General features: G+C 38.2%; 1 protein-coding gene and 1 long non-coding RNA gene across 2 annotated transcripts; both read right to left on the reverse strand.

Annotated features, from left to right (window-relative positions):
* Positions 1–262: 262 nt before the first annotated feature.
* LOC147544477 (uncharacterized) lies at positions 263–9939 on the reverse strand. The gene has a single exon (XM_086637506.1). It carries the CDS (start codon positions 6773–6775, stop codon positions 3539–3541), a length of 3237 nt encoding a protein of 1078 aa, XP_086493632.1. The 5' UTR covers positions 6776–9939; the 3' UTR covers positions 263–3538.
* Positions 9940–11832: 1893 nt separating this feature from the next.
* LOC147544478 (uncharacterized) lies at positions 11833–13037 on the reverse strand. Its single transcript, XR_015223961.1, has 2 exons — positions 12669–13037; positions 11833–12576 (listed from the first exon to the last, which is right to left on the reverse strand). It is a non-coding gene; the product is annotated as an uncharacterized LOC147544478 (long non-coding RNA).
* Positions 13038–13296: the final 259 nt, after the last annotated feature.

The raw sequence follows: 13296 nt of genomic DNA on the forward strand, positions 1-13296 counted from the left end.
CTAGTTTTTCACAATCAAATATTTTTCTTATAACTCAAGGGAAGGCAACTATTCGTACCAAACCTCGGAAAATTATAATCTTTCAAAACGACATAAACATCTAATATCTTAATTTCAAGACAAATATTCAAGAGATGCTCCAACTATTACATATCAAACCCTAAGCATGATACATTAAAGACTCTAAGTCTAAACATGTAACATCAAATTGTAAGCATAAATAATGAAGGAGATACTATAAAATAAGTGCAAAGAAATTAAATTTATCTATCAAATCACATCGAATATATTTATCGTGAGAAAAATGTCATCCTATCATACAAGATTAAGGCTTCATCCTAACCCTAGATTAGAGAAATTAGCTACTCATCACTAAAGAGATCATGATCATGGTGGGAGAGATAAAAATTAATAACATTAAAGAAAGAAAAAGATTCGGAGAAGAAAACACCTTTTTTTTCACTAAATTTCCCTCTGCGCAGCCAAACAGACCCTTAGGGAAGGGTATTTTCTTTCTGGTTTTGCTGATTTCTGCCAAACAGACCCTTAGAGAAAATAATTTTCTCGTCTTCCCGGAAACGGTTTCCTGGTGAGAAAATTATTTTCCACGACTGGTTCTTCTCTCTCTCTACTGTTTTCTCCTTCTTTCTCACTCTAACCTTTTTCTTTCTCTCTCTTTAACAATAATATAACTCTCTCTTTTTCTCTCTAACAGAAACAAGAAAGAAAGAAGAAGAAAAAGATGGTTTCAATGGATTTTAAATAATTCAATCTCTTTCTCTCTCTCTACAAACAGTAATCTCTCTCTCTCTCTCTTAACTCTTCCTATCTATCCTTTTCTCTCTCACAAAGAGAAGGACGACAGAAGAAGAAAAACAGAAATAAACACTACCAATCTCTCCCTCTCTCTCTAGCTCTCGGCTTTCTTCTTTAATGGCCGTGAGGAGGTCGTTTTTCTTTTCTCTGTTCAAAGCCGAGATCTCCCCCTTGAATTCCTTCATTCGTCTCTCCTTTATCCCTCCATAGCTCCCCGTTTTTAATCTCCAACTATCCAAAAAAATCTCATGGATCCTCTCTTACCATAAGAGAGATCATTTTCTTTCCTCCTTTCCATTCTTTCCTTTTCTGTTATAAACTTTCCTCTCTAGCTCTTTCTTCTCTAAACAGTAAGATAAGAGAGTGAGAGAGAAATCACAGCTCACCTCTTTCCTTCTCGGTTCTTAAACTTTCCCTCTCTAGCTCTTTCTCTCTCTATACTTCACGTTCCCTTTCTCTCTCTCTTTTTATTTCTTTTTTTTTGAATGAGAAGATAAGAGAAAGTGAAGAAATAGGAAGGAAGAAAATCGCCCAAATCTGGGTGTTAATGACGTGCTGGCAAGAGGAGGGAAATTTGTTGCTGCTGGGATGCATCAAGAAAGTATGCTAGCTGCCGTTGGATGAAAGCCACGTGTGCAGAATCTCTCGGACTCGACACTCACGGTTTGGTTGCATGGTGATATCTTGTGCTGGGGTGTACCGGATCTAATGCTCTTTGAGAATCCCGTGACCCACCGTGACTGACAAAACGTAGCCCACAACTGATCCGGACCATCTGATCTCCTTCCCTCCTGCGTGCCATGTGTCACTGACCCATTTGGTCAACTAATTTTGGTTACAAACTTTGACTTGGACTATCTCCTTAATCCGGACTCCGATTCCACTTCCGCTTTCGCCGATGGATTCGTATTGGACTCTACTTTCACATGAGCACTAATATTGACCAGAACACCCTTGTCATTAAAATGACCAAAATGCCCCTCAAGTATGTCTTTATCATGATGATTTCGCATCGAACTCCGTAAATGAGACCTGAGAAAGAAAATCAGACAATTCATCAGAGTAACCGCTCGAACTGGACTAACTAACCCGAGTTAAGAGATTCAAATGAGACATTTGCATGTCTCATCAAGCATCCCCAAACTTAGATTTTGCTAGTCCTCGAGCAAAACAGAAAAATAAAACTACGCCCAGTTCACCACTTTCGTAGGGACTCACGATTACACTTAGCACGTGCAACAAGCCGTTAAACCTCTAGGTTACCCTAGAGGACGAGTTTTGTCTCGTGAGGGTTTGCAGTGAATATACCCACAAAATTCAAATATCAAAAATGCAGAAGGGTCTAAGTATGATATGGACTAAAAATGTTTATCCGGTAGATTTTCAAAAGTTAATAGAAATAAAATCTAAGTCGACCAAACCATACAAAAGCTAAAAACTCCTTCACTAGTAATCAAGACTCGAAGTGCACGTGACCAGCCAATATGAGTATCATTTCGGCTCTGAAAAGACAAGACCTTGATTACCGTCTCGATACATTTCGCCTCGACTACTGCCTCACGGTCATACACTCAAAAATTAAAGTCACTCAGAATGGTTCACTCTATGTGTTGGTATGAATATGAAGGAAAACTCAACACATGAAAAAGACAGACTAAAATTTTGTGGACGACTGATCTCAAAGAAAGGAAACAACCACTAATATGGAATGGGGAAGCTAACCAACTCTTCTCACCTGATCTACTTCTAACAATGCTTCCTAGAGGTCGATAGACTAAGAATGAACTAACACTCCTGAGAACTTGACGTCTTCAAATCTTCAAGAACTACTTTGGGATAAACACAAACAAACACATTTTTTTTCTTTTGATTTTTCTATTTTTTTTTTTTTGGATTTTTTTTTTTTTTTGGATTTTTTTTTTTTGGATTTTTTTTTTTTTTTTTTTTTTTTTTTTTTTTTGGTAATCAAACTCAAATACACAAAGAACTTTCTTGACACTTTCCTTGGGTATAATTCTCTCTACTTTGCTTCATGCCTTATTCTCAGGGTTCTAAATAATGGTAGAGTCCCTATCTTCCTCTAGTTGACACTGTTTTCAAGTTTCCAGACTACAAGAGAAAGGTTTACTTCCTGATGGCATCCCTAGTGGTTGTAAAATTCGAACTCAAGAGATCAACTGAGCTCTAATGAATGTTGCGAGGTTGAGTAGCTCTTCATTCTACTCAGAATTAGCTTAGAAGAGATCACTCAAAACAACAAGAAAGGCTCAGAATCTCACGTAGGTTAAGTCTCCACTAATGATCGATTAAGTTCTCTCAGAAAAGTCAACTCTTCACCTATCTAACACTCACATGGCTAGTGCACAAACAACCTCAAGACTCGATATTCGTGGAAAAACCTTTAGCAAAAGTGTAGTACAACCAACTAGACTCTATGACCATTAACAAGCAAAAACAACTAGACTCACATTTTCAATCCAAAAAATTTTGAAAAATTTTGAACCCTTTTGAATTTTTGAAATAAGGACTTAGCAAAAAAATTTCAATCCCCTATCCCCAAACTTAAACCGAACATTGTCCTCAATGTTCTGAAGACTATGCAAAAAAATAACAGGGTGAAGGGAAAGATATTACCTGATTCAGCGTCCTCTGCATGGGTTGCCTCCCAGAAAGCGCTAAGTTTAACGTCTTCAGCCAGACGATTCAGATGTTTCAACAAACCTTAAGAAACAGCTCCATAAACCAATAGGCGAAACATCTGAGGATCTACCCACAACACGAAGTGTTTAGTGAATGATAGTCTCACACTTGTGTAAATATGCAACAGTGCTTGTGAGACTACCGTGATCAGAGAGAAATCCCCAAACTTAGACGACAAAAAGGTCGTTAAGTATGGAAATGGACTGAAAAAACTATAGTCCTGATAGAAAGGATCTATGTAAGGAGGAGAAACCAAGTGAGAGATTGCACAAACTTCCCAACATGCTCCCGATGGACACAATGCAAGGGGATCTTGAGGACTATCAAAGACGTCTATACTTAGACTAGCGGTTTCCAAAACAGGTATGTTGGGTACTTCCAAAGGAATAACCCGACTTCCTGACTCAAGTTCCTTAGAAATTGGTTCAGATAAACCTTCTGTGATCTCTTTTATCATGATGTAATCAGGGTCCTTGAAGAATTCTGGATCTTCATCCAAGTCGAACAAGTCATCACTCTCATTTAATAGATTGAGCACCCATGACTCATCATCCTCGTTTCTGGAAAGACTTTCGTGTTTATCAATAAGATTATCGCTAAAACGAGGTGTTGATATCGAATTTGACATGGCCTCGACTTTTCCCTCCTCTAGAAGGGGCTCCAAAGTTTCGTCAGGACTAACAATTGATTCATACGATGGAAGTGGTGACTCTAAGGCTGGCGAACTAATTGACTCAGATACTAATAAGGAAGTAGACTCTGATATGTTATCTATCTCATTAATACTACCTTCCTCATCTAAGCATAAAAGTGCCAATAGAGTTTCTAAAGGATCTTTCGATTGAGTTGTTGGTAATGCATCTTGAACTAATAACTCCACCAAGTTCAACCCACTGAACTCATCTATGTCATCAGGGTGAAGTCCCGCATTAAAAATATTCATCTCCACCGTCATATTTCCAAATGACAATCTTAAAAGACCACTTCTACAGTATATGACAGCATTTGATGTAGCTAAAAATGGTCGACCCAAAATGACAGGGATTTGACTTTGGGTATCATGAACTGGTTCAGTATCTAGGATGATAAAATCTATAGGAAAGATAAACTCACCAACTTTTATCAAAACATCCTCTACTATGCCACGTGGTCGCCTAATAGACCGATCTGCCAACTGAAGAACTACTGAAGTAGGTTTTATTTCTCCTAAACCTAATTGTAAGTACACAGAGTAAGGAAGAAGGTTGACACTGGCACCTAGATCTAGCAAAGCTCGCTCGATCTTATGGTCCCCTATAGTGCAAGGTAATGTAGGACTTCCTGGATCTTTGTACTTAGGTGGAAGGTTTTGCTGGATGATAGAACTCACTTGTTGAGTTAAGAAGACCTTCTTATGCACATTCATCTTACGCTTTCTAGTGCATAGGTCCTTAAGGAACTTAGCGTAAGCTGGGATCTGTTTAATTGCATCTAGTAATGGAATATTAATGTTGACTTGTTTAAATATTTCCATTATCTCCTCGAACTGAGACTTCTTCTTTGGCTCTACGAGACGTTGAGGATATGGAGCTCTAGGAATGTAAGGCTCAGGCACTACAGGTGGTTCCTCAGATTCAGGAGCCTTCTCAGGCTCTTTACTAGGGACACTAGTTGGTAAGGTGGGTTGCTCAGAGTTTAGTTCACTATCTTCGGGAACTCTTACCTTGTTGTCAATTACCTTATCACTTCTAAGGGTGGTTACTGCATTGGCCTGATCCATTGGTTGTTTACCTAGTGTACCTTTTGGGTTTTGCTCAGTTTGACTAGGAAACATACCCTGTACTCTCTGCCTAAGGGCTTCTCTAAGTTGACCTACCTCGGTTCTTAAACTAGTTACAGCCTGGTTGGTCTCTTGTACAGTCTGGTTAGTCTGTTGTAAAGCCTGGTTGGTCTGTTGTATAGACTGGTTGGTCTGTTGTAAAGACTCTTTATGGGCTTTAGCTAGTTGCTTCATGATTTCCTCTAAAGACTCACTGTTTTGAGAAGGATATTGGGTACTAGATTGACCCTGATTTTGAGCATAAAGATTCCTAAGAGCATTAAACCCAAGAGGGTTCATGGAACTACTAGGCTGTTCCTGATTTTGACCCTTGGACCAGGAGAAATTTGGATGATTTCTCCAACCTGGATTATACGTGTTAGAATAAGGGTCATACTTCTGATGATTGTCTTGCCTAGAGTTTTGGTAAAGAACATAAGCTTGTTCTTTTTCAGCAGAATCAAGAAATAGGGTACATTTGTTCCCTATATGAGAAGGGTCTCCACAGACGAAGCACGGATAAGAGGTGGATTCATTTCCAACACTCATGACCTGAGTGGGATCCTCCCTGAATGCTTTAGGCTGACCAAGCTCTAGGGCTTCTATTCTTCTAGCCATGGCAGCGAGTGTAAGCTCTGACTCATCAACTCTAAAGATGCCACTTTTACTTGGAGTAGGATTTGCCCTAGTAGGAGGTCCTCTAGAAGTTTCCCATTGGTGGGACTTCTCAGCTAATTCTTCTAAAAAGGCCATGCACTCATCAGCACTCTTACCGATAAACCCGCCATTACAGAATGACTCTACCATGGATGTAGTTGAATAATTTAATCCATCATAAAGAATCTGGACTAGTCTCATTTTCTCAAAACCATGATGTGGACACTGTAATTCAAGTTCTTTGAACCTCTCAAGATAGTTATAAAGAGACTCTCCTTCTTGTTGCACAAAACTGTTAAGACTTTGCCTTAAAGTGATAGTTTTGTGTTTAGGGAAGAATTTCAGAAGGAACAAATTGCTTAATTCTTCCCATTTAGTAATGGAGTGAGGTTGTAAGGCATACAACCAAGATTTTGCTTTCTCTCTCAAAGAGAAAGGGAACAACCTAAGCTTCACTATTTCATCAGACATATTGGGGAATCTTATAGTCCCACAGATTTCTTCAAAATCCCTAACATGGTGGTAGGGATTCTCGTTCTCAACTCCACGAAAGAGTGGGAGCATTTGGATAATGCTCGGCTTTAACTCGAAGTGAGCCGTGGAGTGGGGTAACTGTATGCATGATGGTTGAGATGTTCTAGTAGGGTTCATGTAATCCCTGAGTGTCATAGGTGGATTTCCATCCCTGGCTTGGTTTAGATTTTCACCCATAGTGTCACTCAAAGAGAGATTGGCTAGAAGATTACTTAGATGGGTTTCTCTACTGATGAAACGACCTCTCTTATCACGATATCTATCGGGCATAAACTAGAGCCCAATGACCAAGGATATTTTCAAAAACTTTTTTTTTTTTTTTTTTTTTTTTTTAATCGAAAACCGAGGAATCACTACGAAGACCCTAGAGGAAAGCAAACACAATCAGTCTGACTCCACCAAGCAACCTAAACAGAATCTAGACGAAAGACAAGTTGGTCAGATTTCCCTTAAAAATCTAGACAGCTCCTACTTCGTTACAAAGCTTGAACTATAATGTTTATGAGGGTTACTCCGTCCAAGTACTACGATCAAACAACTCCTGGAGACGACCAACGATAAACGTTGTGATAGCCGTCCAACCTGGTAACGTTTCCTCTTCTCGAGGCGACCTTATAAAGAGTTGAATGAACTTTCCCTTTAGGAATGCCCAAATAAAAATTAAGTCCCTGAATTGTGCCAAAGATCCTATGAGCTCGTCACCTTAGGGGCTGATGTCTAATTCAGATTTTAGATTTTTTAGGTGAAGTTTGGGATCGTGAATGTTGTTACCTATTTGGGCAAGAGAACGGTGATGAAATCCGTCTCCTATCTTTCAATTGGGTTATTGCCCTTACTAGAATGCTTACACTAAGCAATTCGATCAAAACAATTAGGCACACAAAACACGCAAATACCCACTGACAGGGGCTTCGTGGGTGATTAGAGAAATTACCTCCCGTTCCAGACGGGCGATGACCCTTGCAGACGACCCGGGCCACTCTCCCGTGAGTGTTCGAACCCGAGGCTTCGCTTTGGTTTTCGGTTACAATTTATAAAGCCCTCCAATTTAGGGTCAAAACTTTAATACCAAAAATAAAAACTAGAAAGTCTAAAAGTCTCTCTCTCACCAAAAATAAAAAAAAAAATACTAAAAATAAAATGTAAATTTTCCTTCTTGAGCTCCTCTCCTTGTTGCGCCTTTTCCTTCGTTCCTTAGCGTTCTACACACCAAAAATGGAAAAGCAAGTCAAAGTGTCCAAAAATAAAAACTTACCAAAAATAAAAATTTCCAAATAGGTCACCCTAAATAGGTCACCACCCGCAAGTGCACGGGCGTCAAGTGATAATTCCGGTAAGTCCGGTTCGTTCCTCAGAGACTAAGTCAATCTATTCTGACTCCTATAACTAATTTGGATTTACTTTGGAAATTGATTTTTTGTGATGAGACGATAAAAATAACGAACTTGATTAAAACAACGGAAATATAATTAATGGAGAAACTTATGAGGAGGAAACCTAGGGTTTCAGAATCCACCTTATCATGTATGTAAAATGACCTAGTTTTTCACAATCAAATATTTTTCTTATAACTCAAGGGAAGGCAACTATTCGTACCAAACCTCGGAAAATTATAATCTTTCAAAACGACATAAACATCTAATATCTTAATTTCAAGACAAATATTCAAGAGATGCTCCAACTATTACATATCAAACCCTAAGCATGATACATTAAAGACTCTAAGTCTAAACATGTAACATCAAATTGTAAGCATAAATAATGAAGGAGATACTATAAAATAAGTGCAAAGAAATTAAATTTATCTATCAAATCACATCGAATATATTTATCGTGAGAAAAATGTCATCCTATCATACAAGATTAAGGCTTCATCCTAACCCTAGATTAGAGAAATTAGCTACTCATCACTAAAGAGATCATGATCATGGTGGGAGAGATAAAAATTAATAACATTAAAGAAAGAAAAAGATTCGGAGAAGAAAACACCTTTTTTTTCACTAAATTTCCCTCTGCGCAGCCAAACAGACCCTTAGGGAAGGGTATTTTCTTTCTGGTTTTGCTGATTTCTGCCAAACAGACCCTTAGAGAAAATAATTTTCTCGTCTTCCCGGAAACGGTTTCCTGGTGAGAAAATTATTTTCCACGACTGGTTCTTCTCTCTCTCTACTGTTTTCTCCTTCTTTCTCACTCTAACCTTTTTCTTTCTCTCTCTTTAACAATAATATAACTCTCTCTTTTTCTCTCTAACAGAAACAAGAAAGAAAGAAGAAGAAAAAGATGGTTTCAATGGATTTTAAATAATTCAATCTCTTTCTCTCTCTCTACAAACAGTAATCTCTCTCTCTCTCTCTTAACTCTTCCTATCTATCCTTTTCTCTCTCACAAAGAGAAGGACGACAGAAGAAGAAAAACAGAAATAAACACTACCAATCTCTCCCTCTCTCTCTAGCTCTCGGCTTTCTTCTTTAATGGCCGTGAGGAGGTCGTTTTTCTTTTCTCTGTTCAAAGCCGAGATCTCCCCCTTGAATTCCTTCATTCGTCTCTCCTTTATCCCTCCATAGCTCCCCGTTTTTAATCTCCAACTATCCAAAAAAATCTCATGGATCCTCTCTTACCATAAGAGAGATCATTTTCTTTCCTCCTTTCCATTCTTTCCTTTTCTGTTATAAACTTTCCTCTCTAGCTCTTTCTTCTCTAAACAGTAAGATAAGAGAGTGAGAGAGAAATCACAGCTCACCTCTTTCCTTCTCGGTTCTTAAACTTTCCCTCTCTAGCTCTTTCTCTCTCTATACTTCACGTTCCCTTTCTCTCTCTCTTTTTATTTCTTTTTTTTTGAATGAGAAGATAAGAGAAAGTGAAGAAATAGGAAGGAAGAAAATCGCCCAAATCTGGGTGTTAATGACGTGCTGGCAAGAGGAGGGAAATTTGTTGCTGCTGGGATGCATCAAGAAAGTATGCTAGCTGCCGTTGGATGAAAGCCACGTGTGCAGAATCTCTCGGACTCGACACTCACGGTTTGGTTGCATGGTGATATCTTGTGCTGGGGTGTACCGGATCTAATGCTCTTTGAGAATCCCGTGACCCACCGTGACTGACAAAACGTAGCCCACAACTGATCCGGACCATCTGATCTCCTTCCCTCCTGCGTGCCATGTGTCACTGACCCATTTGGTCAACTAATTTTGGTTACAAACTTTGACTTGGACTATCTCCTTAATCCGGACTCCGATTCCACTTCCGCTTTCGCCGATGGATTCGTATTGGACTCTACTTTCACATGAGCACTAATATTGACCAGAACACCCTTGTCATTAAAATGACCAAAATGCCCCTCAAGTATGTCTTTATCATGATGATTTCGCATCGAACTCCGTAAATGAGACCTGAGAAAGAAAATCAGACAATTCATCAGAGTAACCGCTCGAACTGGACTAACTAACCCGAGTTAAGAGATTCAAATGAGACATTTGCATGTCTCATCAGGGAATGTGAAATTTGTATGATTGCAGATAAACTCGAAAATAGAATTTAGTCATTTTTTTTTTTGACAAAAAATAACAAATTGGGACGGTTAAAAAATGTCCCAAGAAATTATTAGGGACGGATAATAGTTGTCGCCAAAAAACTTGTGACAGGCTCCATCCGTCGCTATATCTGTCCCCAATAGTATTTGGGACGCCAGTAACAGGGACGGATATGAAACTGTCCCAAATTACTATTGGGGACAGATTATTGTTCATAGGGGACGGTTTTTTACTGTCCCAAATAGGTATATTTTTTGTAGTGTTTTCTGGCGAAGGGAGCGATCCCTTCGCCAGGCTTTCCTCTGTGTTTGTATATCTTCCTTTAGTTTTTTTATTTTTACTATTACCATATTAGAGTAGAACAAAGAGACAGGGATGAGGATGGTTAACCCTAACAAGCTTTTCTTACTTGAAACTATCAAGATCTGATTTCTAGCGTTTCAATTCGAAGAAATTTTGAGGGTGAAACAAAAAAGTGAAGAGATGATGCATCTTATGTTTACTCTCATATTTTTGAAAATGGCTTTGATTTTCTTCCTTTTGTTCAAACCCCCTTTGAGAAAATTGATCATCATGGTTTTGGATCGTGTTACACGAGGACATGATCCTATTGTTGTTAAGACAATGGCAGGAACTGTTTTTGTGGGTTTAGAATCTAAGTTTATACAGTATGAAAGAGATCGAGACTGGTTCACTTGATGAAGGTGGAGATGGTGGATGAAGAGTTTGAACGGATGCGAAGGTGGTTTCCTTGTAGTGGCGGCAACTCTTCAGTGGTGGCGGCGATTTCCTTTCAATGGCGACTATGGTGTTCTCGATTAGGGGCTATGGTGTTCTCGTTGTATAATAACATTGGCGGTTTTCCGGCTATCGTGGCGGTTTTCCGTGGCGGTTTTCCGGTGACGACGACCGTTTATCGGTGTTGGATATGGTGGTTCTTTTAATATTTTTGTCGACCTTCAGGGTCTTTTTATTCTCGACCTTTAGGGTCCTTTCATGCTCGACCTTTAGGGTCTTTTCATTCTCGATCTTTAGGATCTTTTGTTTGCCTTTAGGGTCTTTTATTTGAGTCAGTATCGAGTCAATTTCTTTCTCTTCATGAGGCACTTTACATTTAAAGGTATGTAAGTCTCATGAAGTTTCCAGAGGAGAGAAATAAGAATGAATTATCATCCATGTAACATTGTAATTTTATAACTTATGAAATGAAATGGTTTCACGTGGATTCAAAAAAAAAAAAAAGTAACGTGATTGTGGGTTCGATACCTGCCTTAACCATCTCCTTCATTATAGATTCGACCAATTCGAACTTCCCTTTACCACTATATACAGAGGCAAGAATAGTATAAGCATATAAATTTGGTTTAATATCGACTTTGATCATATGTTCCCATACCCGAATCGCCTCCCCGTAAAGTTTCCCTTTTTTAAGTTCATTAAGCAAGGCTTCTTAAGAAATGATTGTAGGATTTTCACCATTAGCAACCATTCTGTGAAAAATTTGTATAGTTGCTGAAGTTTCTGATGCCTTACAACAAGCTACAAGAACTGAATTCCACTCTCTAGTTCCTGGTTTAAGTCCTTTATCTTCCATCATGTTTGTTAATCTAACTCCCCATTTCCAAATCTCTCTCTTTCTAGCAGAAGTTAATAGAATATTGAAGTGAGAAATTATTAGTTCGTTCGGTAAGTTATTCGGCTTTGGTCCTTTATCTAGCAAGTCCTCATAAACTCTTAACGCCGTCCACCATTTTTTCGCCTTACACAATAACCAAATCACATGATTGCAAACCGATAAACTTATTTCGGATTTTCTCTCTCTTATTCTACTATATAACTCCTTAGCTACACTATCATGGCCTTCAAGTGTGCAAACCCATACAAGTTTCTCGTGGGTTATTCGGTCGGGCCTTAAACCTGCACTATACATCTCTTTAAGAAGCTTGAACACATTATTAGTATTCAAGTGATCATCACACTTAACTAGCCAACATCTCATAACTTGATAACAAACACAAATTACCAATTTCTCAAGCTTGACAAACTCACTTTCCCAATCTTCTGCTATCTCTTTTCGTATCTCCTCCTTTTGATACTTTTCTTTTAGCTCAACAAAGAACTTCAAAGCTCCATTTCCATCTACCATTTGTCGATAAGCTAGCAACACAAACGAATAGGTAACAGGCGACAGGATAAACCTTTATTTTTCATTTCCTGGAACAAGTTAGGTACTACCTTATTTTCTTAAGAACATTCAACTTATCACCACCTCCTAATTACCAAATTCCCTGCATTTCAAAACTAACATAGTGATCTAATTTTGCCTGGAAATTAAAAGCAAAGTTATTTGGATAATGTGATGAAGATCAGATTAAGGTCTATAATGGTAGCAAGTTAGCAACAAACCCCACTTCTTAGTATAATAGTTTTCTCTTGGAACACCGATCTTCAATTTTTACTCATCATACTCTTTTACAGAATTTCCTGTATAAGACACAAACAATATACTATGGATGCTTGTACCCTCTCCCTAGTATTCAAAACCTGATAATATTGCAATATTCACTGTCGGCATGTAAAAAAAGATCATCGATCATAATAGATCGCTACAAATCATAAACAGATAGGAGAAATACCAACTTTCTTTGTTCGTTCTTCTTTTTATCGTGATGCAAGTGTCCAGAAGTTTAAGAGAAAAGATGGAGACTTCTCTCTCTACCTTCAACGATCTTCTTATTCTGAATCATGTACCATCATCTCGTCTCATTTCAACTCCATAACTGTTGCTGCTCGTCAAGATCCAGATCTATACAGAAGAGTACAACTGAACAAAAACCTTCTCAAAGCTAACAACAATAACGATCCTCCTATTAATAATGTTGATCATTTGTTGGTTCTTCTCTATCTTGAATAGATTTAGAAGAAATCGATAAGATGATTTGAAGAAGAATCGAAAAAGAAGCCGGGAGAAGGAGAAACCCTAGAACTTTGTGGGTTTTTTGGGAGAGACGAGAGTTTTAATGTTAAGGGTATTTTGAGAACCGTAATAATAAAAAAATGACATGATTGCTAATTACCTAGTCCTTATTATTGTATTAGAATCAATTAAGCATGGGTATATTAGAAACTATTATTAAACATCAATAATCAAATAAAACATGCAACACAAACAAGAACTACCACAAATAAGAAAATAATAATGGATCAACCACAAATAAGTATCTGTTTTTTAAGTTCAAATCACTGTGAAAATAGGGAGGAAAG

The sequence above is a fragment of the Eschscholzia californica genome, unplaced genomic scaffold (assembly GCF_041429995.1).
Source record: "Eschscholzia californica isolate CP2 unplaced genomic scaffold, dmEscCali1.0.p SCAF_4, whole genome shotgun sequence".
NCBI lineage: Eukaryota > Viridiplantae > Streptophyta > Magnoliopsida > Ranunculales > Papaveraceae > Eschscholzia > Eschscholzia californica.

What these genes read in the sequence shown, in the direction of transcription:
- LOC147544477 (XM_086637506.1), bottom strand. Translation starts at nt 6,775, where the DNA reads ATGCCCGATAGATATCGTGATAAGAGAGGTCGTTTCATCAGTAGAGAA.